The following is a 27,292-nucleotide window of genomic DNA, read 5'->3' as shown; positions in this document are numbered from 1 at the left end:
ATTACGTTAACTTGTTCTCGTGGAACTAAAATGTCACCCAGTAATGATGAACAGAAGTTAGCCAGTTTAGCATAGAAAAAGAAATGTTGAAAGTAAACTTGTTAATAACTAATATAGATAGAGACCTTACTACTTATATACTTGCACATACTGAAGTGCAATGTTGAAGTGCATGTACTGCTGTAATTGAACTTCAAAGTAAGTGTGGGGTCAGAATCAAGAAAACATCGATATATCTTAAAGCTTGTCTGATTGAAACTGCAGCCCTCTTGTGAAAGTACCTTATTTTTATCTTCTTGGTTTCTTTTTCTGATTGTAATAGCTTTGTCAGAGGGTATAGTGTGCTTGCTTGGTACCTATGGTAACTATCACAACATCACAGGTGGACATTGTGAAGTGTTTGGAGATGTGCAGTTTACATGAATGGGGAAGACACCAAAGACACACCTCTGGAGAGGTGATGCTTTGTTTTCTTGTCAACCTTATCCTCAAGCTTATTAAATGACTGCATCAAGATGTGGCTTAATCATCAATACTGCTAGAGCGTGGACAGTTGAACGCAATTGTAGATCATAGCGCATTCTAGTCAAAGGATCTGTGCTCTTCATAAAAACACTGTATAGATTCATAACTTTTCTTGATCCAAGGGTTTACACAGAAACATTTTGTAGGTGTTCATTTTTATGGTCTCAAAAATTGTACCACTACATTTGTTAACAAACATCTTCATGGTTGTTTAATACCAGCATTGCTAATGTTTACTTGAAAAGTGTACATTGAATGTTCTTTGTTTGGAGAAGATTGTGCCTTACATTTAATGCTCAAATCTTCTGGAAATCCTGATATGAAATTTGGAATTTGTAAGAGGAAATGAAGTCTTGCTAATCCTTTCTCATTATAACCTGTGATGTGCCCTTTTCTTCATGCACGCATCATGACAGTGTGTTAAATGATAATGTCAAATATGTGCATGCTACAGTGTACATGTACATGTATGTCTGTATATGTTCATTTGTTTTCTTATTTCAGAAAAATGTTTGTTATGGTAAGTTGTATCACAGCTTGAGATGTAATGCTGTATGTGTGTTGTTCTGAAGTTAGTGCTGGTCCAACAGGACAACATGGCTGCTCATTAGAATCTGATCAATCTCTGTATCTGTAGGTCTCCTGCTGTTGTTTTTCAGGACTAGCAGAGGCCCGGTGCGTGTTTGTACACAACCTTCCTACAGACACCCAAGAGGATATGCTGAAACTGCTCTACCCTGAGGTTGTCAATATCTCCCTGCACCTTCCTAAAGAGGAGGACAAGAAGTCTACGGGGTAATCATACAAGTGTTTTGGTGGGAGGACAAACTTGCGCAGATATTGCGGTGAAAATAGCGTCATTTTCCGTACACGTGTTACACGATTCGGGAATGTTGGGAAGTCAGTGACTTCTTGACAGCCATGAAGATGAAGGCATTCGGTATCTTCTTGTGAAGCAAAGAACAGGAGTACATTCATATTCTGTTGCCTCATGCTCTGAGGGTTGCAGCATGTTCTAATGTGTGACATTTGAACATGTTGACAAACATCAGATGTGTGGTAGTAACATGGTCTGGTAAGTATGCTGAATAACTTCACTCTGATCATGTTAGTTATAAAGCAATACCATGTAGCAGATACAAAGTAACCTGCAGTGGCCTTAATTCTGTTCCACACGAATCCCGATCAACAATGTACGGCACATTCCATTGTCTAATCCAAGAGCTAAGTTCTGAGGATCTCCTGTTAGTCTGAAATCTTCACAGATTTCTCTTATAAGACTGGTTTACATCCATAGCCAGAATTATGCTGACAGAAGAAAACCACAACCACTGTTACCTAAATATGCCTCACATGGTGTGTCATTGTAGGAAGACAGTATTGATGTTGCAGTCACTTTGAGGATCAGTAAATTCGCGTAAATTAACTTTTTTCACCAGAATTTTTTATCTCTCAGTTCACTAAATAGGGTTTAGACATTCCAGTGTACTCTTCAAGGTCAAAGAGCACACCAATGACAAATAAAATGTAATCCTTCTCTTATGCCTTTCAGCCAGCTAATCATATTGTGAACCAGGTGGTAAATAGCATCTTCATCAGACTACTGGTGTGCTTGCATTTGTGCCATGGCCACTGTTGCCCCAGTCAGTGGCATGTGTTTTGTTCATCTGGAGTATAAAAAATACCCCTCAGACCACACTTCTGCAACAGGCACCAACGAACTCTTAAAGGCTGAAACACACGACTATGGATTGCTGGTCTTGGATTAGTCCCCACACTTAAAATGGGCGTTTTGGATTTGTTAATGTAAACAGATTTGATCAGCCATGAAGGCCCATCTACTGATTACTGTAACCCCAACACGGTGGCCTCATCAGGCGTAGAAAGTAACCCTGTGAACCACACTTCTAGACAAGCAGCAACTAATACCGGAAAGCTGAGATACATGACTAGGAGCCACTGCTGGTCTTGGATTAGTCCCCACATGTAAAATGGACGTATTGGATTTGTTAATGTAAACAGATTTGATCAGCCATGAAGGCCCATCTACTGATTACTGTAACCCCAACACGGTGGCCTCATCAGGCGTAGAAAGTAACCCTGTGAACCACACTTCTAGACAAGCAGCAACTAATACCAGAAAGCTGAGATACATGACTAGGAGCCACTGCTGGTCTTGGATTAGTCCCCACACTTAAAATGGACGTTTTGGATTTGTTAATGTAAACAGATTTGATCAGCCATGAAGGCCCATCTACTGATTACTGTAACCCCAACACCGTGGCGTCATCAGGAGTAGAAAGTAACCCTGTGAAACACACTTCTAGACAAGCAGCAGCTAATACCAGAAAGCTGAGATACATGACTAAGAGCCACTGCTGGTCTTGGATTAGTCCCCACACTTAAAATGGGCGTTTTGGATTTGTTAATGTAAACAGATTTGATCAGCCATGAAGGCCCATCTACTGATTACTGTAACCCCAACACGGTGGCCTCATCAGGCGTAGAAAGTAACCCTGTGAACCACACTTCTAGACAAGCAGCAACTAATACCAGAAAGCTGAGATACATGACTAGGAGCCACTGCTGGTCTTAGTCCCCACACTCATCATGAGCGTTTTGGTTTTGTTTTGGTCAGAACATTCCTAACTTCCAAGAAAATGTAGCCCTGAAGATTTTGTCAGTTAAAGAAGATAACAGTGATTGTCCAGCAGATGCCTTGGCCATGCCGATGAGAAACCTTTTGACACAAATTGGGTAAAATGAGTCTGCCATGGGAAATTTCCTGACAGCCAAATCCAGAAGATTACATGCTCACAGACCCACTGCCGGAATTTGTTGCATTGATATCACAGATGCAGCTATGATTTACACGAACAGTGGAAAGATAGAAGCCATATATGCGGAAGAGAATTCCTTTGTCAGTTTTCCAGAGGAATTTTAAAAGAACATTCTGCTAAATATGCTTCTGTTTGATTAATCCTGGTGCACAGAATAAAATATTATTAACATTATTGTATAACAAGTGATTTATGTATTGATGATGAAAATTCTTGAAGGTAGGTATGAGGTAATCTGATGTTTCATTTGTTGGGCAACAAGGAACTTTGTAAGGCTGGCTTACTGACAGGTGATCTGTAAGATTATGCTATTCATGGATAAATCCTGGACACATAGTTTGCCATTTTCTGCTATATGATTCTTGCATTGAAGAAATTATGAAAGACTCATATACATATAAAATTCTTCAACTTCAAAGACTTTAAGGGCTAGTAACCTTTTGTGTGCCAGAAGATGCCATTCTTGGACGATCAGATACATTCCAAATTGCTTGTGTGTGGTAGTCGGCAAGATGCTTGCATAGTGTCTCTTTATTACTCTACTGGAGGACTCAGTTTGTTGGCAGATCCGGGAAGGCTGGCTGGTATCTACTGGATTGTACTGTTTTCTGAGACACCTGGAAAACAGTTGGATTAGCAGAGGGTTATACAATGCACGTATATCAGTCTGCTGAACTGGAACAGTTTTGATAATTTCTTGAAGTGTGCTGTACCCTTGAAAGATCATTCACTACCTGTTGTCCAAGTTACCCTCTATTCACCGAGCACTATTTGAAGAGTGGATTAGTGTATTTCAGTAGGTGAATATTGAAGATCCTTGTAAGGCTCCAAGCTATTGATATGGTCTCATTTACACTGATCCAAGATAATGCTAGTAATTGGGAAAGTACGTGCAATTTGGCATTATCAGCAGATGTCATTGTTTTCCAGTCTTGGAAAAACAGTTTGACATCCAGCAGATCTGACTAGGCTAAATTCATAGTAAAGCAGCCTCTTGAGAACGGGGTAAAACACCAATCAAATATTAAGGCAACTTCACATTGTACAGCTGATGTTCTTGTTCTGGAGTATGACCCAGCTTTATTTCCTACAAATTCCACAGTTTAAAAATACATGGATATGTGCCAGCAAAATGTGAAGTACACCACTGATCATATAAAAATCATAGTCATCAAGCAGAACTAAGCCTGTCAATATCAGATTCATTTCAGAGTTACAGTTAAAATGTGCCTGATGCACATCCATCACTGCTATGACTAGTGAAATTTATACAATTGGTCTAGACATGTATACACAACAGAACGTGATGACTGGTTCAGCTTTTTACTGTAGACGAAAAGAACAGAATAGTCTCATACATGTAACTGGTTCGGCTTTTTACTGTAGACGAAAACAACAGAATAGTCTCATACATGTAACTGGTTCAGCTTTTTACTGTAGACGAAAACAACAGAATAGTCTCATACATGTAACTGGTTCAGCTTTTTACTGTAGACAAAAACAACAGAATAGTCTCATACATGTAACTGGTTCAGCATTTTGCACTCCAGGCATAGACAAACCTAATGTCATGACTAGTTCTGCTTTTTGCACTACATTTTACAACAGAATAATGTACACGTAAAGCTGAGCGTCTGGTTCCTTGCGACTCAAAAGAGCTGTGAACCTATGATCATGCACTGATGTTAGTTGATCTCTGAGGGCTTGCAACCACTGACAGCTGTTGCCCGAAGTTGAACATGTTCAGCTTTTCTGCGACCCAAACATGCAGTCGTGTCGATCTACGCATTCTTGCATCCAGTTGAGCACAGTTGGCCCACAATTAGCCATTGTGATGCATCACATGTAACAGGTTATGTGACAATCACATTGCTAGATCAAAACTGACAGTTGCTGCCAGTTCTAGTCGACTAGTCCACTGAAACTGAATCTGGTTAGACAGTGCTGGCAATAGCAAGGTTTTGTCAATTTTATGACCTACACCTTATGCGTAGGTCCACTAAGTCGAGTTGTTCCCTGTTCTTTTAGGATCACAGGTCAACCTGCTTCTGGCTTAACTCTTTTAGCCTTTATCTGATCTTACAGATGACGTAATACTAAACAGCTGCTTTCAAACCCCATTTACTTCAGCCATAATCATTCCTTCATTTACTAAAGTATGCAGTGGGGTTATCACTCAACACCTCAATTCCTATTTCACAATTTATGAGATAATTACATGCATAGTGCCCTATGGGATGTTTGAATCATGCAAACCACAAAGGAAAGCTGTAACTTCTTTCCAAATACTACATTCAGATCATGACTGAAATGATAAGATCAAAAGGGTAGTGGGGGCATGTGTGTTAAGTAGGTAACCTCTAGTTTGTTAAAGTTCAACAATAGGTGAAGGAGTGTTTGTTTTTAACATGTACAGCTTATGTATATTGGATATATAATATTCGTGCATTCTTCATTTTTGCGTTGAATACCTTGTGTCTTCTGACAGTTGTACACGCTCTGTTTTGCTGTATAAATGTAGTAGATGACAAAAGTACAATCAAACAAGGAACTTCCCAAACCTCGGGCCATGCACCCAGACCTCATGGAGCAGGGAGCTCATAGAAACATTCCTGTTGTTTTTACCAGTTAAGCTTGATCAAGTGGCACAGGCTTTTACCATGGGCTCTGCTTAATTCTGGATTTACCTGTGGCAGGGGAAGTTTCTCTGTTTGGAATGTTTACAGATTCAATATGTTCTTCTTGTGCTCATGTTGATCTTTGTGTTTGTTAGGTCATGGACATTAGTGTGATATTGTAAACCATTGTGTGGACTCCGAGTCTTCTCACCAGCTTAGGATGTAACCCTATGCTTTCCCCTACAAAGGCCTCTTTAGTCTTTGTTAATTTTCGCTGGTGTTATCATTTCAGGTACCTAGCTGTATGTCAAAGCATGTTGATCTGTGTTCTATTGTTCCCAGCTGATTGTTTACACTGAGGGGGATGTGTTGCTCTGGTAGGGTCAAATGGAGGGGGCATTTGGAGCTAAGCTTCGGTCAGTGAGTCGGCAACTGGTCTGGTGTTCTCTGTGCAAGAGCGTTTTGGGAAAGGGGCTGCCATTTAGAGCTGTTGGACATTTCACCAGGTTTCTGGTCTCTGGTTTTGGCATTGAAAATCAGGCCTTCTCATTTCAGTCTTATCATCCATGCAGTCTCTGAACCTGGGCCATTGGTTATTGTCTGTGAACTTCAAGGTAACCAGCTTGTACATGTGGAATAAGATGGGACATTACAATGCCTGAACTAGTTGTTTGGTTGGTGTCAGTTTTGTCTGCTAGCACCAATGCCATCATCCATTCCATTTTCATCTGCACGCCCTCTTAAGATGGGACTTTCATTATTGGCCATACAATATGGCTTGTTCCCCTCTCCATTCATGGCTGAAAATCCTCAGCTAATCCCATCTTCCAGTTCCAATGGTTGACTGGTTTATTGGAATCCAGCAGTTCTCAATCTTTTTGCAGCATTCAACATCATACAATTCAAACAGTTGTATACCTGTACTGTTCAGTGGTGTCTGAACGGGACATGACGTGATTGGTGATCCAATCCTTTGATCCTTTACTAACCTCTAATGCTACCATAGGTCAACACTATGCAGCATGTCCGTGAGCCCCTTTTATCCTTCCTATATTCTACTTTCTTATACCTCTTTTGAAACTTCTGAAATTCCTGGGCCATAGATGCCAACTGATTGCTCAGTCAGCTGCTGCAGTCATCTTAAATGTTTCAGGTACTTGCACATGATTTGGTGGATCATGCTCTTCTTCTTCTTCTTGGCAATACACTTGCATCAGCCTACAGGCTGGCACATCCCACCACACCACATTCCTGTGGCCTTGAATGATTTTTCTCCTATGCTCTGCTGCTGTCATCAACAACTTTTGAATGAATGCATGCTGCTCCCAGAAGTGGTTCATACGATAATGTGAACTAAAGGGAATTATGTAATCAATTTACATATTTCTAAGCTAATAAACTCGCCTCTACTGATTTGATTTTTCCCAAATCACCACCTCACTAGGAGTGGGTCTTGGACGCTATGGCTGCGAGTGGTTGGGTCACGGGCAAGCGGCCAGAACTTGATTTGGTGTATATGCAAAGGAAAGGACGCCCCTCCTTTGATTCTAAATGTCTTGTCTAGTATGCCTTGCAGTATGTGCGTAATTCTCATTAGAGGTGGGTCTTTCGTTTGTTTGGGTTAGTATCTGGAAATGTTAATCATTATTGACTTAAGATATGCTGAGCATTTGTACATGTACATGCATATGTATTTGAAATACACACTGAGACTTTCTCAATGTCTGCATTCTCTGGGTATCCACACACTCACCAAAACCACAATGTAGAGATACCATGCAAAGTTACAGCTTCTCAATTTGAACCGTACTGGATGACATCTGTACCAATTAAACCTCTCTATTAAAAGGTGAAAAGGAATCAGTACTGACTGATCTTGCCACATTATAAAGGCATGTGTTTACAACAGCCAGTATACATGAAGAGATTGTAAACAGATGGTTTTGGAACAAATATTAGACTTTGAAATATGTCACCAACAATGTATTCCAGGATTATTTGGACAGGATGTACATTGTATATGCATATTTTGCACCTGTAATGCATCTCTGTTTCTGTGTTCAAAGCCATAGTGACTATGGGATGGATGAGAGTTGTAAGCCTTGTACCTAATGACAATCATCATTGCTTTGTTTTATGTTTTAATTTTATTTAGGTTTGTATTTTATTATATTTTTTTTATATTTTTTAATACCGGGTGTTTATTTTTCACTTTTGGAACTGAATTCAAGAGATCTGGAAACCTTGATCAACGGACAATGACTATATTTATGAACTACATCTGTTAAACAGTCATTTAATAGTCATTTCATTGGACTCATTCAATTTCCAGATTTTATAAACTCATAATTTATATGGTGGAAAAACTAAGCATAAAGGATCAAAAGTTGTGTAACCTGAGATGATTTCCATGTTGACAAGTGCAGTGAGAACTATGATGTAAGAACCATGAATGTAAATAGCACCACCTTGTGTGTGGTACAACTGACATAACTGAGCAACAAGAAAGTTTAAAGGAGTGCTTGCTGTCTAAATAACAAATGTTGCTTTGATAAGAATACAGGCTGTTAGACAACCAGGATTGAAATCAGAGTGCAACATTAAAATCTGGCCGACTTAATAAACTTTTAATTTAATGGCTGACGTTATGGTGATAACCTATCAACTTAAACACAAAGGTCCAGCTCATGCTGGCTTCCTGACGGGCCGTACTTGGGAAGGTCCCTCAGCAACCTGCGGATGGTTATGGGTATCCCATGGACACTGCCCAGTTTCTTACCGCCATGATGCTGGTTGTTGTCATATAAGTGAAATATTGTTGAGTACAGCGTAAAACACCTATCAAATAAATGAATAAATTAAATGGAAAGTATGCTAAGCAGTCCCAACCTTCTGTACACTTTCAGGCATGCTGTACTGGAATTTCTCACACCTGAAGATGCAGAAGAAGTAACTAATAACAGTAAGAAGTACGAAACTAAGATTGCTGGAAATACAGTCACTCTGACCCTCATCTTGAAGAGAAGTCTCAAGCCTGAAGGTAGGTTATAGCCTCTTCACTTTATACCAGTGTTGAGATAAGTCTGAAGTGAAAAAAAAACGAAAATAAGGGTAACAACAGCAAGGTAAGCTAAACATAGATCAGAAACTACAGTGTTTTTACTTCTTTTCTTTTTTTCATAAGATTATCTTTTGCACACAGTTAAATACAGTGTGTTGTTTGAATTCCATTGACCACAAGGTTGGATGCCATTGAGTTTTCTACTTCTAATTTTTATGTTGGAAAGAAATTTATGTGAAGGTTCTAGCATAATGTTTGCTCATGCACACAAACAAGCTAGTCCTATATCAAATACAGTGTTTGGGGTAAAAAAACTAAACAAATTGTGATGTCACTTTTACTTCATCAACAACAAACTGTCAATATCACCAGGTACTATTAGGTGACAGAACCTTGATTGATTCAGCTGAAAGTTGCGGAGATTGAACAAACACCAATCACCCAGTTATATTAATTATGGGATTGTGTTGGACTTTAGCAAAAATGGTTAGACCAGAGTCAGTGAATGTCACCCCTAGACACTGCTTTTCTGTCAGTAATATTTTAAACTGCTCTAATAACTTTATTGTACATAGCAGAAAGCTGTAATCTTGACTCACTGTGTGTTGTTAAAGCTGCTGAGAGCTCGTCAGAGAAGAGTCCAGTGAAGAAAGCTGGGAATAAACATACAGTAGATGCAAGAGAAGATTCCTCATACGTGTCACCAAAGAAAAAGGCCAAGTCTGAAACAGACAAAGATGGTAATTCATCTGTTAAACCATTTTTACCTGTGGAAGTTGCACCTCATGAATATATTAATACACCTGCTGCAAAAGAAACCATGCTGATAAATCTTTTTGATTACTTGTAGAAGTTAGGAAATGTAGTAGAGCATGCCTTAATTATCCTCAGGTGATAGGACAAAATGTGTAAGATATGGTAGTATGGAGGGTCTGATTCTTCTGCGATGAAAACGCTAACAGAATATTCACGTAACAGAGTATGTGAATGAGTGTGTATAAAATACTGAAGGAGTTTGTATAAGTCATTAAAAGTAACATAAATCAGTATTCTTTGTTTCGTGTGAATAGATTAGTAGTACTGTCATTCTTCAACCTTTTCGCATGTTTGCAATTGTTTATTCAAGAATATTCTGAATGTATTATTCTTTGTAGACTTTTTATACTTTTTTGTGAAGTCCTGAAATTTGCCAATCTAACCAATGTAGTTTTGTCTCCAAAGTCAGATTACAAATGTGCATAAAGAGCACAGAAAGTTGCTCTTTGACATGGGAAAAGGTTGAGGAATCAGGGTAGTAGTGCTGTGGTTGTCATAAAACATGCATGTTCATCAGTTGCTTTTGTATTTATGTGTTTCAGAGATACGCTACAAGGGTGGAGACATTCGACAGTTTTTATTGCACTGGTGTTATGCACGTGACGTGGTACCCCAATACTCATTCAAGTCATGGGGCCCTTCCCATAGGCTGCGGTTTAGATGTGAGGTGAGATAACAAGAGCAGATTAGTAGACATGCTTACCTGTACAGTGATAGGTGACAACAGCTACAATCTTACATCCACTTGAAAAAATAAGTTTGTGTTTTGAAGGAGACCGTTTACTGGGTAGTTGCATCGTGCTGAATGAAGCAGTTAAGTGCTTGAGCTTACAGGGTCAGAAAAGACATCTGTCTGTGAAATTGACCTCATTATTTTATGGTAAAAAAAATGACTGATGTATTTCATTCTGGATTCTAGTTTTAAAACTGATGAAGTCAAATGAATTTGTTAATTTGGTGGAAATGCACAATATGAAAAATGACTTGTGACATTGTGTGATTACAGGCCAAGGTGGCAAAGGTTGACTTTGTGGCCAGAGGCACAGGCACATCTAAGAAAAATGCCCAGTACAAGTGTGCATATGACTTTGTGAAATATCTAGTTCGAGAAGGAAAGCTTAAAGAGTCCAGCATCAAGAGGTGTGAAGAGGAACTTGTCAACCTTGGGCTGATTCCTGCTCCTTCTTTAGCCAGGGCCAAAGACAAACAACATCGTGAGGTAAGCAGTAATCACAAAGTTTTTATGCTTATTGTAAGTTAAATTTTTTTGTTGTTAAATAACTGAGGTTATTCTTTGCTGTCCCATTCCTATGTTCATTTGTTGGTAAGTGTGTGACTAAGGAGGAGGAAGACATAAGAGCATATTGGCAGAATTACTGGTCAGTCATTCTTGTTTGTTATTTATGTATAATTTACTATATTGTATATCATTAATTTGTAAACCCCGCCATGTGTGATGTACTTTCTGTTAAAGTCTTTCTCTCTGTTTCTCCCTTTTTATGGAATCCCAATCTATCAAAATATACAAGACTTTTTCTGTAATTGCTTAGAAACTCTGCACTCTATAGGATTAATTAAGAAAAGACATAATGTTTTTGTCATGTACAGACTCTTGAAAACTCAGCCACTGATAAACTTTGGATCATTTGATATCCTGAGTGTTTTAAAATTCTCTTATATTTAGCCTTTCGGGTTAATCACCTTATGTTGGTTGCACCAGAGGAATACTGTGTCAAATTTGCTGTGTTTTGTACATTTGTGGCAGTTAGTTGTGTCATATTCAACTTACACACCCTCATGGAGATAAGACCCTGTTAATTTGTGCTCATTTTTGTTTACAAGGACAACTCCCACAAGCAGACCGCTGGTCTCTCCAAGACACCAGAGAAAGGTGACAAGAAGGAGGAGAAAGGTCGTATAAGGAGTAGTTCACTGGTGGGTAGCACACCAGTCTGATTTTTATTTTATTTGACAATTTGTTTGACTGGAAATTTCTTTTGTGAAAGTACAAATGTTAGTCATGGGCACACTCTTTTTTTTTTCTAAAATTCTATGATTAAACAACTCATATTTTCCCATCTTTTCATCACGATATCTTCGCTGGCCATAATTGCACATGCTCCTAAATTAATATTAGTGATCAGCTAATGAACAGCAGTTTTGTAGCGCGCAAATATATTTCCTTGCTGATTAATTTTTGCTTGAAACATGTTCTCCATGGTAGGTTGAACATCTTTTCTTTTTCTCTTGATAATTCTGCATGTAGGAGAGTGTCTTCATTTATTATAATACATCTACATGTAGGAATATTTAAACATATATCTAATGCAAGTGAGTGATTTGCTTGCCTAAACTGTCTGATTAGAGGAATTGCTTTCTCTGAAGTTTCAGAGTAAGAAACTTTCTGCCTGTTGTAAGGTGCACTTCTCAGCAAAGTTAGAGGTGTGCTTTAGTGCACTTCCTCAGTTTTAAAAAATGATGGACTTGAACAAAGATCTCACATACAAGAATGTAATCAATGCAGAATTTTTCAGGTAATACCAAAGTATTATTCAGGCTAAAACATGTAGTGTTCTTCTACCACTCATTTAGCCTTCATCTACTGAAATAGAAAGTTATTTTCAAGTATGACAAGTATGTGTTGTTGAGCTCCCCTAAAATACAGGGGGAAGTTTTCCAAAGGTTGTGTTTTGTAAGGCCACAGTGGTGTGCCAGACCATGAAATTTACAGACCTGTAAATTGTGAAACTGTCACAAAGCATGTTCTTGTCAAACTGGCAAGCTAACAAGTGCTTCTGCAGCTGTCTGCTACACTGCATCAGTGGATGCATTTTACGGGGAACAGTGTTGTCTGTTCACAGCCCTATAAATAAATGTAACAAATTAGCATTCAAATTTATTTCAATGATAAAGACCTGACTGACAAGTATGTCTTGTTGAGCTCCCCTAAAATACAGGGGGAAGTTTTCCAAAGGTTGTGTTTTGCCTTCGCATTTTAGATTTGTTCTATGTTCCTGCCATGTCATTTCGGAAACCATCAGTTATACACGTAAACATAAATGTAACATATGTTCAAACCTAGTTCTCACATTATTGTCACAGCCTATTGCCATGTTTGTACATCGTTCAATTTGCCTTGAGCCCATATAGGTAGACGAGGACAACCTCCAGACATTCCCAATTTGATAAAATGGCGATCATAAACTGAACATGCATGGATTGAACATTGTGTTTGCCTGTGTGGAAATGGATGCTCAATACCAGCTTCATATTGCAACAGTTGTATATATTGTGTTAATGCAAGGCAAAATCTATTCCTACTCACATGTTTTGGGAACTCAGTCACTGCATAAGTCCTACAGACAACTGACAGCTTACAGAATTCAACATCGACCAATTAGAAAAACTTATTTTCATTGACCCGCCCCTTGAGGAAAAAATTCAACACGATTGTGAAATCTCTCGCCATGTATACATGTAGACCAGCAGACAGAGGCTCAGATTTTTACATACTGTCATGTGCCTAGTGAAGAGCCTGTGCATTTTTAATTTGGACTTAAGTTTGATTTTGTTAGTAAATCATTTCAGTAAAGCCATCATAAAATCATGTTCGGGTATAGGTGTATTGCAAAGATATTCACAACGCTTACATGTAATCAATTTACCACAGATAGAATTCAAAACAATTACCAAAACAACAGGTGGTCGGATCGGGTCTCTGCTGTGATTGACAGGTCCTACAAACAATGTTGGAACTTCAAAGGCTATACCCAGAGCTGGGTGAAGTTGCAATTTACATGTCCATACACCTCGGCTGTCTATATTTGAATACGATGTCAGTTTTAGATTGACGCTTCCTCCTCAAAATTTCCACACAAAGAATGATATTGTTAGATCATGAGAGCTTCAGTTGGTAAGATGTGAAGACGTATGTATGTTTTTGATGCTAACAAAATGGGTGAAAATAGATTTTCTTATGAGAAGAAACCTGTAATGCTGAGTCTAATTTCTGTGTTTTAAGGCGGAACAGCGCAGTGGCTCATTTCTAACAATGTTGTGTTCAACCTACTGGAAAAAAAAAAGGCTCGAGTTGGACCAATGACAGATGAGCGTATATAACAAATTAAGTTGTGTAATAGGTTGTTAAACAGTTTGTCATCTGTCATTGCTCATAGTGAACAAATGATAGTACACAAAAGACACTGTGGCTCATGAAATTACCTGAGTGAAGGGGCGTACATTTTGCCTGCCTGGTGACTCAGACTGACTAATCAAAGCCTACACTGCCACTTCGGTTGCGAGAGTGTAATTATACACGTTGCTGGCCAGTTGACATGTTTTGTCAACTTTCCCTCAAGCATTCTGACCACAAGTGCAGCTAAGTTGGTTGAAAAGGTCAATGAATTACGGTATAAGAACTGAGGAGCATTATATAATGGTATAACCTAAAATAAGCTTGTTTATTTTTTTCCTCTCTAGGAAAAAAGAAGATCCAAGGAACCAGACAGACAATCCAGAGAACCCAAAAGACAGCATAATACTGCTGAGAGAGCCAGCCAGCACACCCTGCGAACCACAAGTAGCCTCAGTCCACCTAGGTATGAAACTGGCCCAGCAATGAAAGTACATGTATTGTCTTTCATTGGGAAAATACCTTGGTATCATTTTCAACTCATCCTGTGTTCAGTTTTATTGTGAAAGCATATTGAAGTAATACTTAAAGATGGATGTGTTTCTTTGTAGAATGTGCAAGGAAAGCACTGGGGAGGAAGATCTGAACATACAAGCTCTGAAAAGTGAGATAACGTAAGTATATGGTTGGTGTAAAAAATGCTTTTTAGCCCACGTAGCTTATGCAGTACACCGAGCATTTGCGTCCAATAACAGGGAAAGCTATATTAAACAAAATGTTAGGGGTGGTATCTTAAAAAATACTGCAGGTGTTGAGATCAGGGTTTAGTACAGTAACATGACGGGGATTCATGGTGTGCATGTTAAATACCATAAATTACAACATTCAGGACTTTGTGTATTGTGTATTAGAATCAGTGTTTAACAAAATGTAAGGGGTGGTATCTAAAAATGTACAGAATGGACTGAGCTTAGGTTTTACGTACATGTTAAGCACAATAACACAAATGAGATGTTCCCTGGTTAATGTGCTGTGTGCATATTAATTATTCTAAATTGCAAAGTTCATGACTTAGTGTATTGTGAAGTAGAATCAATGTTAAAAGGGGAGAAAACAGAAAACTTACATAAAGTTCAGATAAAAGAGTGAGCAAAGTTACTTGTAAATATGGTATTCATTCTTTTTTTAGAATTTTCTTGAAAGAGAAAAAGTCACTTGAAAATAATTTTTGTATGGTGGGTATTTGGGGCTACCTTTTGTTATATATTGTCTTCACGTAAAAATGTTTTAAATGAGGATGTAACTCATGTTTATTAAATGTATTTGCACTAGAATTTGGTATTTTCAGTTAACAAATGTGTTCAACCTGGATTATTTATATTTTTAATATATTCGTAAATATTATTATAATTAAGATTAAAGGCATATGTTTGGATATATACAACAAATTTACATTCAAATAAATTTATTAGAAATGCATCACATACTTATTTAGAACATTATTATGCAAAGACGATATATACTAAGAGGTGGTCCCAAATATGTAGATACCAAGCCATGGAACTTCTTCCAACTCAAGTTTTCTCATCTCTTTGTCATGTTACTGATATTCATTCCTACGCGTATGTAAACAACTGCTATATAATCAACTGTAGCAGTGACATGCAGTTCTTATTGATTATGCGGTGTTTGAACAGGAAACAGCTGGCAGAGTTGCAAGAGGGACGTGTTTCTGATCCTGACAAGTTGACAGAACTGGCAGAGAAGCTGCAATCTGTGAGTGAAGCCAAGCAGAAGGGACAGCATGAGCCAGCAGAGGGGCGAGATCAGTACTCAGTTCCAGTGGGGCTTAAAGAAGACCACAGCAAAGACACTGGCAACCACAGAGCAGAAAGGAAAGTCCATGCCTTCGTCCAAAAGCAGGATAAAACTGATCAGAGGAGAGATGGAGTGGAACACAGGAGAGATACACCAGACCAGAGGAGAGATACACCAGACCATAGGAAAGATACACCAGACCAGAGGAGAGATACACCAGACCGGAGGAAAGATACACCAGACCATAGAAGAGATCTACTTGAACACAGGAAAGATACACCAGACAACAGAAAAGATATACCAGACAACAAAAGAGATGCCTTAGATCGGAAGAGAAATATTCCAGACCACAGAAGAGTTACACCAGAAAAAAAGAGAGATACCGTAGACCATAGGAGGGATACACCAGGTCACAGGAGAGATGCGTCAGACCATAGCATGCCAGCATCAGACAGGAGGAGACATACACCAGAGAGAAACAGAGCTTCATCTGATATAAGTAGACAGGTGCTTGGGAGAAAGGCTGCCACACCTGAAAAGAAAAATGGGCTTAGCAGGAAAGGGGACATGCGAGGAAAAAATTGGGATTTTGACAGAAATAAAAAAGTTTCAGTTACAGACATATCTGGAAGAAAGAGAAACACACCAAGCCATGAAAACAACTCCCCAGACAGAAAGGGAGATGAGTACTATGATCCTTTTGCCATGACAAGCATAAAGAAAGCGCGTGTTGAATCTCCAACCAGAGAATCCAGAGAAATGTCACATCTCCTGCATTTGGCTGATATGGTGAGGCAAAATTTTGGTACAGAGCTGGCACAAAACACTGTTCCTCAAGGGATGGCAGCTATGAATAAACAAGATTTCAACAGAGATACAGCCAAAAGCTCTTTTCCTGCACAGGTGACAAGTAGAGACCAGAAAGATTTCAACAGAGATACAGTCAAAAGCTCTTTTCCTGCAAAGGTGACAAGTAGGGACCAGGAAGATTTTAACAGGAGTATGGCACAAACCAGTTTTCCACAGCAGGTGTCCATTTTAGGGCAGCAGGATTTCAATCAAGGTGTGCCTCAAAATACCTTTTCACAGCAGATGGCAAATATTTACCAGAAAGAGTTCAGTACAAATGTGGCTCAAGGTACCTGTGCTGAACAGATAATGGGTATGGGCAAGCCAGAATTTAGCAGAAATCTGGCTCAAGACACCATCCCTCAACAGATGAACCAACAGAGTCTTAGTGGGACTGTACCTCAAAGCAGCTTTTCTAAACAATTGCTTAGTATAGGCCAGGAAAAACTTGACAGGGGGTTGGGTCAGAGCACTTTACCCCAACAGATAACAAGTTTGGGCCAGGAAATGTTCAACAGGGACAGTAAAAGAACCATTCCTGTGCAGATAACAAGTATGGGCCAGCAACATTTCAGCAGAGACTCCCGTCAAAGCAATTTCCCTCAACAGATGACAGGGTTGGGCCAGCAAAATCTCAAACGGGATGTGACTGATGGCAACTTTTCTCGGCATATATCAACTATAAGCCAGCAAACTGTCAGCAGAGAAATGCTTCCAAGCACCTTTCCACAACAGACAAGAACTGCAGATCAGAACACTATTTCCCAAAGGACGGAACCTTCAAGGCAGCAACGTTTTGTGGGACATTCTTCTGAAAGGAGTATTGGTGATATGATTAGAAGTGTGAGAGAGCAAGAATACACTCGGCATCACACTCATAGTGTTCAGCAAATTGAAGTCCAGCAGGATTTTATGAGAAACTCATCCCAAAGCACTGCTTCTCAGCATATCTCCGACATGAGACAACTAAGTTGTCCCAGCACTGGAGTGCCCGTTGCTTGTCGTGGGCTCTACAGTGTCAGGAGTCCGCCTCACACAGCTGTTCAGGTATGTACATGACCTTCTATATTGCAGTGTGTATGCTCACTTGTTGTTTCCTCTCACTTATGTTGGTGGATATACATGTATATTATGTTTGTGTTGTCCAGCATGACTTTGTATGATATCTCCTAAAGAAGTCGACTGATCTTTACCAAATATGTGTTGAAGCTTTATGCCATGGGCCTTGAGAATGGATCAGCTTTTGAGGATTATTTGTATGCTCATTTGTCACTATTTTGACATTTAGCAGTGTGATACCTGGAACTTCAATTTAATCTAATTTAGTTTGAAGCTGAATGATAAGAGCTTTAAGAACTGATTAACTTTCAGGGTTTAACATCATTTGCCTCTTCATGAGTGTTGTAGTAGGCAGTAAACTTGTCCCTGCAATATTTCCAGAACTGAATTGGATTGAATTGAATAAAATTTAATTTTAGGCCTATTTATGGCGTAAAAAATGACCATTAATGACTAGGGCCTTATAAAAAGAAATGATCAACCTTTGGGGTTTGTCCATCTGCTTGTTCATCTGTTGTAGCAGGTCAGTTTAATTTGGCTGGTGTAATTTCTATCACAACAGAGCTACTTGGTTTCTGAGGCGATGCAAAGTCCCTGGCCCCAGAGTCAGAGGTAGGTTGAGATGGTTCGCACCAGTTCGCAGAATGTATTTTGTAAGTGGTGGTACACATCAGATATGGATGTTGTGTGGTTCACAAGCTGGATTGTGAATACCTTGGCAGATGGCATGATATTTAGAATCCTGTTAGCTTTTTATACTTCACAGTATAATAAGTATGAAATGTTGAGGTTGGTAGGGCAATTGGGGATTGTTTTCAACACATCTTGGGTGTACAAGTATTGTTACAAGAAATTTGGTTTTACCTGTTGATATTCACACTTGCATTTGTGTTGTTGCAGTGAGGTGTCTCCCTGTCTGACTCCTGATCCAGAATTGTTGAAGGCCCAGCTGATGTGAGTATGACGGGGTGAGATGGAACGATATCTAGGATGGGAGGTTGACCTTGTGGCAGTTCTGCCCACACCCAACATATTGGGAACCTGTCCAACACTTATCACAAGAGGGATCCCCTCCCAGGCCCATAATTATGAGGACCTGTCTGTGAATGTTAATGTGAAGGCCATCCATATGGTGCTCTCACACACAATTGTAGCTCTCTGGCACTATAAACTCCACACCCCTGATCACAGTGCTCTCTCATCAGCATTGTCGGGCTCTCACGACAACACCAGCAGTTTTGCTTATCATCCTTCATTTATTTTATTGATTTTTGCTTTTTTCAGAATGATTAATCTGTCTAATCAACAGAATAATGAAATAAAGTTTAACAGCAAAGAGGAACATGCTATAGACATTTTGTGAACATGACATTTTGAGTTGATTTATAGTTATTTACATATTTGAGGAACCCTTGTTAATGCACCACATTGACTTGTCATCTCTGTTTAAAGGTGAGTTTCCACTTTCAAAGCCAGCTGTCGAAATACACAAGTACTAGAACCAGTAACATGCACATTTACCTGTAAATCCTAAACACCAGCTTACCTTTCACGGGCCAAATGTTATCCATATATATGTGTACTCAAGGCATTTTTCCTCTTTCATAGAAATCGTCTTCGTCAGTTTCAAGATGGTCAGCTGACAGATGACTCCAACATTCTGACTCAGCTGGCTCAGCAGCTGCTGAATGTACAGAGACAGGAAGAGCTGGAGAAGACTGATTACACATCACAACAGATTGATGTGTCCAGGGCAGGGATCAATCAGACACCAAGCAGCATGGCAGACGTAAAGGTAAATTTTGGTTTCTTATAACCACATAAGGTGTAACTGCCGAATTCTGTTTTTTCCATTAAACTCATGAACATAGTTAAATGAAGGATAATTTTTTTAGAAGTTGGAATTAACGGAAATGAGATGAGATGTACATATATCCAGGGTCTATTAGAGTTGGAAGACGTCGTGCGAGCCTACTGTCACTGACAAGGAATTCTGGTGTCTCGTGCATGGTTCCCCAGTGAGAATGCACAATAAATTTTGCTGTGTAACTGAGGCTGTCTCACTACAGGAGAAATTTTTTGGCATAAATTTTGAATGTCATTACTGGCACAATGGCTAATGGTGTGGCTAACCACTGTGAAGATTGGAAATGTGGTGGGTCTATATAACCAAGCATGTCATCTTGACCGTACCACGCAAGGTAACAGATAAAACACCCTTAGAGCAATTTTTAAAGTTGTAATTCTTTGGTATTGCAAAAGATGACCAACTGATGGTTTTAACAACTTTACAGTTTCACCATTTTTTAATTGTTTTTTTTTATGAACAGATGACTACAGCTTGTGCATCTGCCCACACAGAGCAGTAAGTATTCTGAAAACCAAATTTGGTGTCACACATACATGCAAGGTCATACTGCCATGATCGGTTCATTTTGTTACACATTATTTTAAGACCCAAGTCAGGTGAAGTTTATATGTACTTTGATCAGCATGGAATTAAGGGTGTCAGCTTAAAGTCAGTTCATTTAAGCTACTGTTGAAAAGCGGTCTTCAACCCCCACCCCCCCACCCCCCACCCCCCACCCCCAACCCAAACAAACAAATTTACTATGTGTAGTTTGATCATAACATTACAGTAGATAAATCAGATAACTTCCTGTATATTTTCCCACTACAATATGTTGTAAGGCTGACAATTTCTGTTGAAAGGAATGACAACAAAAAATACGACAAAGGTGGTTTCAGAAGAGGGGGTCATACAGACCTAAAGGGGCATAGGCATTTTTGTATTACCTGCTTGGTGACTTGGTAACTCTATAAACCACCCTTCAATCTGGAATTCTTACTAGGCCATGGGAAATGCCATTTTAGAGAAACCCGGAATCCCGACGTCAAGTCATCTGTACCCTACGATATCCAGTATTAGAGGAGAGACAATGCCAGATGTATTCCACTACCACTTTCTTGTTGAAACTGGCTTTAAAATATATCAGAATTGTCTTGTAATCAGAAGGAAAACAACTGATTTAACACTACTTTTGCATGGTAAAATGGTGAACTAGGAATGGATGATCACAGAGGAACAGATGCCTTCTTGGGTGGTAAAAATATCTTGCCCGTGATGGGTTAAAATAGAGAGCATGGCGGCCCATGCAAGTTTCCCTATGTGGGCGTTTTTTCTGACTTTGAACTGCGATTGCCCAGTTATCCTACTTCACAAAAATCAAAAGTCACATTTTTTTAAACTATATATGACTGTTTATGAACACATATTTGGTCTAGTGTTGTCTTTCCTTTTAGCAATACAGTGTACAAAATAAAATATGAATGAATTTGCTTTCACAGGCCCTTGGGATCAAAAGTGGACCATTCAGTCATTAGAGAAAAACTTCTGTGAGTATCTGATGACTTGTCCTCATCATTGTCTAGGTATATTCATGTGATGACAACAGCTCTGGTGAATTGAAAATACAAAATCTTATGTTGAAACCTTGACTTCTTAGCCTTAAAACCAACGAAGTTTACCTTGATGTACCTTATTTTTACTTTTTCAATTTACTGTGTTTCAACTTAAATTATGGACATATTCTTCCCAAAAATTTGGACAGTCTGGAATATCCCCACCCCAACGCCCAGGTATTTAAACTTCTGAGGATGGGTTGGCTGATTGGTGTTTACACGAATTAAGCGGATTATAGCTCCTTAACCCAACCTGTCACCGCTATAGCTGTGTCTAATATCCACCATGCATGATAGCCCGTAAGGCTAGCTTATTCTCCTCTGCAATCAGTTTTTGATCAATGTCTGCTGAAGTACCAGTGCAAGAAAAAAAGAAAAAAACACACACACACACACACTCAGAAAAGGAAGCGGGCCTTGTTATTTTATTCTCGGTTTCCTCTCTCCACCCACTTACCCAACTTATCAGCCTTGTCAAACCACTATGTGTTTTGGACACCCACGCGGCGTGGCTGTGGCGGAGATCGAAGAAAATTCCGCCTGAATCCAACTGGAGTGAAGAGGGTACCAATGGATTAAACAATGTAACCTCTAAACTTCCTGTTAATCCACCGCTCTGTTTTCCATTTGCATTACTAATGAAATGATTCTTTTAAGATACAGTTTAATTTGGGGCATGCATGTTATCTACAGACTCTGGAGCCCCAGTGCTTTTGATGGCAGACAGTCAAAAAGGGCGGGAAATGAGGGTCTTAAGTATGTGTGTGAATTTACCTCACACGGAAACTAAGTTCGATTCGTCAGAAACAAACAAAGGTTTATAATTCGTCGTGACATTTACACATGTTAGGTTTGTTTGAAATCCATGTTTGCATGTGACACTAGTGAAATATTGTTGACAATATTTTATCGCGGAATTGAAAGTAATGTCTATAGCGCCCCGTACACTGATGTACATACTGTCCAATTTCCCAGGCCTCAACCCTGTACCTACATGTACTTTGCCATAATGTGAGGTTTTAACACATTGAAACAATGTTGTAGATTGTTGTAAAGCCCTTGGCTTGAAATCATTTGCATTTCAAGTCAACTTTGTAATCCTGCCATTTTTCACCAAGTTCCCAGCAGGTGTGAAATGCTGAATGGGCCAAGGGGACCTGCAGGTGACATGCAATTTCTGTCTTCATGTGAGATTGCTCTAAACAGGTGTCAGGACACAGATTGTACCTAGTCCTTCACACAGTTCTGAGCTGGTGATTAGTGTTGGTTGATAAGTGCCCCCATCCTGGCTGAAACACAAAACCAACCCCTTTGCATTATTAAGCTTCATGTTGGTTGCCTTAAACAAAACAAAACAAAAACAGGCCTCAAGTGAAACCTTTCAGAAGACTTCTAAATGCTCTTTTGAATAAGAAATGGGTACCTACCCTTGCACATGTAGATTAAGGCCTAGTGTGTACCAAATGCAACGCACATGTGCATGTATATAAAACCTCTTGTCAGATAACATTCTTCCGATTCTAACCTTTTTGCAAATAAACAATGGCTTTTTGGTCAGTGCAAATTGTAGTTGTATATGAATTGTGGAGTCTCTTGCAATACTCAGTGTAATATGTTGATTTTAGGTTGAGGTTACAGACTGCTGGTATAACCTCTGGCACAATCAACAGCCTAGTGAAAGGGCTGAAAACAGTACAAGAAGAAGAAAAGAAGTCTACACAGTCAATTGATAGCCATTCCATGTGTGCTGTAGATAAATCAGATTATACCCATGCCAAAGAGACAGAAAGTAAATCTAGCAAGATTTCCAGGAATGTGAAGGCCATCAGGTTTGATATTGCTAAAATGAAGGTTCAGGAACAGATGAAAGAAAAAATCCAGCAGATCAAACAGAATCAGATGGCTTTAAAAATGAGCAGGAAGAGGGCGTTGGCAACGCATCCTTTTACTTTTGTACCTGACCAGACAGCTATAAATGTGCCCCGGGGTATCCTAAAGAAAACACAGTCCCAGCCAGAAGCATCTATGAGCGAGGCTGGGTGGACACCCCAGAGCACCAGCTACACTCAAACACAGACCCTGGAGTCCAGTTTACAGACCCTAACCCAACAACGCAGCAGAAACATGGACCAACAAGAGAGCAGTATTGTACCAGAATTTAAGGTGCCGCTTTCTGCAATGCAGAGAGGGAGAACGAGGAGCGAGCCTGGTAGAAATTTTACTGGCCCAATTGTAACATCTAGGATTGTGGGAGAACAACCAGGAAGTCGGCAAGCAGGTTAGTGAACAGTGAATTTGCTCTGTACCTGGTTATACATTTAGTTTACAAGATTTTGGTCACTTTTTATGTATAACATTGTAGTCTTACCTGGACATGTATGTCCATTAGTATGGAATGGTGTTTATCTTTTTCTGGATGTTATTGGCCGAAACAGTTTCACCTACCTGTAACCAGCATTTGGCTCTTTTATTTTAGATGACATGTTACCTAAAATGTCCATGCAAGTACATACAGTTTCAAAGCTCTACAGATTGCCTATTTACTGCAAGTTACAGTGTTTTGCAAGAAAAAAAATGTATCTGGTGTTTGCAGAAAAACATAAAATCATTATGCACATTCAGTGGCCTTCTTTGCATAATTTCGGTGTTTTAACATGGAAGGAAAAAGTACTAGAATAGTATAAACAAAACAAATAAAATCAGACAAAAAATCCTGAAAATTTACATCACAATTGCAATAAGAGGTTGTAATATTGTTTTGCCTTCAATGTTCATTTTTGTGTGAACCTAATTATTACACATGGGGTACAGGATTTCTTATGACTTACAGGCACACAAATGCCATTGAACTATGGTCACAAGAGGAGGAGTACAAACTCTGGGAGAAATTCCTTCTTCTCTTCTAGTTTAGTGGACTACCCAGAGTCACCATGACCTCCATCTACATGTGAAAAACAGGTGAATTTTCCAAAAAGAGAAAGAAAAACATCTAGTGTATTGTGTAAGTGCATGTAGTTTCAAACTGAGCATTTGATGTTTTGTTGAAACTACTGGTATTTCCAACCTTTTGCCCTTGGAGATATTAGGTGGCATTGATCTGAAATTGTTGGTGTGGTTGCTGTACCATGTAGCCTGGCACCTTCGGATTGTACTTACTCCCTTCAGACTGTGCCATCACCTCAGATTTGGTTTATTCCACACAATACATTTTCTTGGGAATGAAAGAATCTAAAATTTACTGTGTCTCTGCCTTGACCCTGTTTTGGATTAGTTCTGCATACCAATGGTGGCACAAGGCTTTTATAATAAACTTTACTTTCCCCACACTATCTATGATAAAACAAGGATGCTTGTGTGGCCATGTACCTAATCTAATATTCATTGAAGACTATCACTTAGGCTGTATGTCACACGGGTTGGATTGTCACTATCTTGCCAAAGGTTCAGGTAATGCAAAATTCTGTTTATAAACATGAAATTGATTCATTGTTATAGGACTGACAGGTAAATAAAAGTCTGATAACATATAAGTTCTCACTCTTAAAAATGATCTAAGCAATTAATAAATTTACTGGCTCTGATGTTCGAGTTCTCCTGACACATGACTTGATTAGCCTTTGGAAGTTTTATCAAACCAAGCTCCTTCTGGCTTGTGGCTATGGCTTTATGTTTAGGAGGTTGGGCAGGTTTTTTGCAAGATGAGATGAGTTTTGTCTCAGTTCCACCCATAAACTGGACTGTTGCTGTGTCCATGTACAAGTAAAATTTTCTGGAGTACAGTGTAAAAAAACCTATTAGTTAATAAACATATGGTGGATATCATTCATCCGTTATGAATTTCACAACTAACCTTGCCATTTTTTTGAATTTTTGTTTTTACAGTGTTTTGTTGACCCCCCAAGTCCAGGTTGATATGACCAATCATAACAGTGTACATTTTGGTGTGACAGCTGACCTGATAGGTTGTCTTACATCTGCATTACCCTGTTGAGATGGACTGACAGAACTGCAGCCCCCCAACCCCCCAACCCATTGTAGGCAGCTGGATGGGATTCCCATGAATCAGGATTCCACACAAACTGGGTTTACTACTTGCAGATAATTATACATGTACCTTGATCTGCTTGTGACCCTGAGAGTCGTTTGGCTTATCTGGAGGAATTGTATTGTCTCAGACATTATTGACCTAGGTTTCTCCTGAGGGCAGCTGCCATGCGTTCCTCAGAGAACATGGTGGTTTTGATACAGTGAGTACAGATGGCCTGGGTCACCATGAAACCTGTTAATGGTTGTTGACATCAAGATAACACACACTTGTCCAAAGCTCACAGGAAATGCGTTTCGTGGCAACTGACCTTCTTCGGAGCCCAAATGGATTTGATGATGTGGCTAAATGCCAAGGGACTTATTAACGCACTGAGAATGCACCAGGAACTTGGTCATGTGACTACATGATTTATTTCATGATGATCCCGTTTGTTTCACATGCAGTGATATGGTCATCTCAGAAACACTTTTCCTGGAGAGATTATAATTTTTGTATTATTAACAGATAATACAGATATTACAGTGTACAAGAAATCTGTGGTGTGATAATTTCAATGTACATCAGTGGTGAAAATGCCCAATTATCTGTCATTAAATTATGAGTACAAGAAATATGGTTTGTTCTCATGATATACAGAAATTTGAAAAGTAATTATTTGATTTGTGGTCTGCTACTTTACATTTGATTGTTGAGGTTAATTTATGGATAAATGCATTTTTCATTGATTATTCTCATTGAGTGAGTGAGTGCTTGGGCTTTAACGTCATACTCAACAATTTTTCAGTCATATGATGACGAAGGAATCCTTAGGGTGCATGTACGTGTAATGTGCCTCCTTGTTGCAGGACGGATTTCCACCGCTCTTTTATTTAGTGCTGCTTCATTGAGACGACTTACCGAAGGCAGGTAAGCCGCCCCGCCCAAGCCATTATACTGATACGGGTCAACCAGACGTTGCACTATCCCCTTCATGCAGAACGCCAAGCGAGGAAGTTACAACTTCCTCTTTTAAAGTCTTAGGTGTGACTGGATCGAGGATTGATCACCAACTATGCTATCCGGGCCGGTCTTATTCACATTGACCTGAGGTATATTTCACTTACAATAGCATATTTAGAGTTGGCTAAAATGTGGACATATCCGAGAGAAAATTGTCCCTTGACAAAGAGTACATCTTCACTATGGTCTAGGCTAGCACCGAAAAACAGTATCTCAGGGTTCTTAATAACGTCAGGGCTCCATTGGTCAATGAAAATACTTCAGTTTTGTTGAAAGATTCAAGACAGTGAAAGTCCTTGAAAAAGTTTACTTTGGGATAAGACCTTGACTTTTCAGTGTTAAATGTCATAATGCATCATGTTGAAAATAGACTGATAAATGAGCTACATGTCCCAACATGGTATCCATTAATCTCACTTGTTACCAATAAATTTCATGAATCGCAAGGTTTCATTACATGAAAGTGTTGGTGGCAGCCTGGCTACCAAATTGAAGTTCAATGACAGCATGGGATAACGTGGTGAAGAAGCACAGACAACAAATGATTACATTTACCTGTTCTCCCTATTTCAGTGCATAAAGCATATGTATACTGTTAAAATCAAAATATGTTGTGGACAAGATACTGTAACAACATTTTACCACTCTGTCTGTGAGGTTATCTGGCGGTGGTGTCGCATAAGGTGACACCAATGAAACATCTGTAACCGGACCATGGAGAGGGGTTTGTAGATTTGGCTGCTCTCATAGCACATGGAGCATTGGTCACAATAAGCAGTCAACAGTCTAACATTTATTGAAGACCATTTGTCATATGGTGTGCGTATATATAGGTTACAGGAGGGAAAGTAATTTACCAGTAACGTGCTAAAAATTGGGGGTTTTACTCTGGGCGCACCAGTTTCCCCCAACCCTTTATTGCCTGGTTTAAAAAGCATATTTCTCTTTTGTTGGGATGTTATTCTAGTGGTCAGACAAACTGTCAGGACATGGATGTGGCATTAATCCCATGATGATCGATCCTTCATTCATTCATTCATGAATCAAACAAGTAAATATATCACC

The 27,292-nt window shown here is 39.2% G+C and overlaps 1 protein-coding gene across 1 annotated transcript in view; it reads left to right on the top strand.

Moving 5' to 3' along the window:
• LOC135471009 (uncharacterized) overlaps window positions 1-25,824 on the top strand; it is a 36,455-nt gene extending 10,631 nt beyond the window's left edge. Inside the window, exons 8-24 of the mRNA XM_064750060.1 lie at window positions 1,185-1,320; window positions 8,890-9,023; window positions 9,659-9,784; window positions 10,403-10,527; window positions 10,867-11,079; window positions 11,703-11,795; window positions 14,340-14,458; window positions 14,604-14,666; window positions 15,690-17,706; window positions 18,281-18,330; window positions 18,619-18,672; window positions 19,327-19,513; window positions 20,049-20,083; window positions 21,067-21,114; window positions 22,806-23,458; window positions 24,011-24,138; window positions 25,063-25,824. Coding sequence (XP_064606130.1) covers window positions 1,185-1,320; window positions 8,890-9,023; window positions 9,659-9,784; window positions 10,403-10,527; window positions 10,867-11,079; window positions 11,703-11,795; window positions 14,340-14,458; window positions 14,604-14,666; window positions 15,690-17,706; window positions 18,281-18,330; window positions 18,619-18,672; window positions 19,327-19,513; window positions 20,049-20,083; window positions 21,067-21,114; window positions 22,806-23,458; window positions 24,011-24,114 — 4,157 coding nt within the window. The 3' untranslated portion in view covers window positions 24,115-24,138; window positions 25,063-25,824. The remainder of the gene's footprint in view (window positions 1-1,184; window positions 1,321-8,889; window positions 9,024-9,658; window positions 9,785-10,402; window positions 10,528-10,866; window positions 11,080-11,702; window positions 11,796-14,339; window positions 14,459-14,603; window positions 14,667-15,689; window positions 17,707-18,280; window positions 18,331-18,618; window positions 18,673-19,326; window positions 19,514-20,048; window positions 20,084-21,066; window positions 21,115-22,805; window positions 23,459-24,010; window positions 24,139-25,062) is intronic.
• The last annotated feature ends 1,468 nt before the right edge of the window (window positions 25,825-27,292 follow it).

Source organism: Liolophura sinensis, chromosome 1 (genome assembly GCF_032854445.1).
Source record: "Liolophura sinensis isolate JHLJ2023 chromosome 1, CUHK_Ljap_v2, whole genome shotgun sequence".
NCBI lineage: Eukaryota > Metazoa > Mollusca > Polyplacophora > Chitonida > Chitonidae > Liolophura > Liolophura sinensis.
Note: the sequence above shows the minus strand (reverse complement) of the source record. Positions and strands in the feature narration are given on the sequence as shown.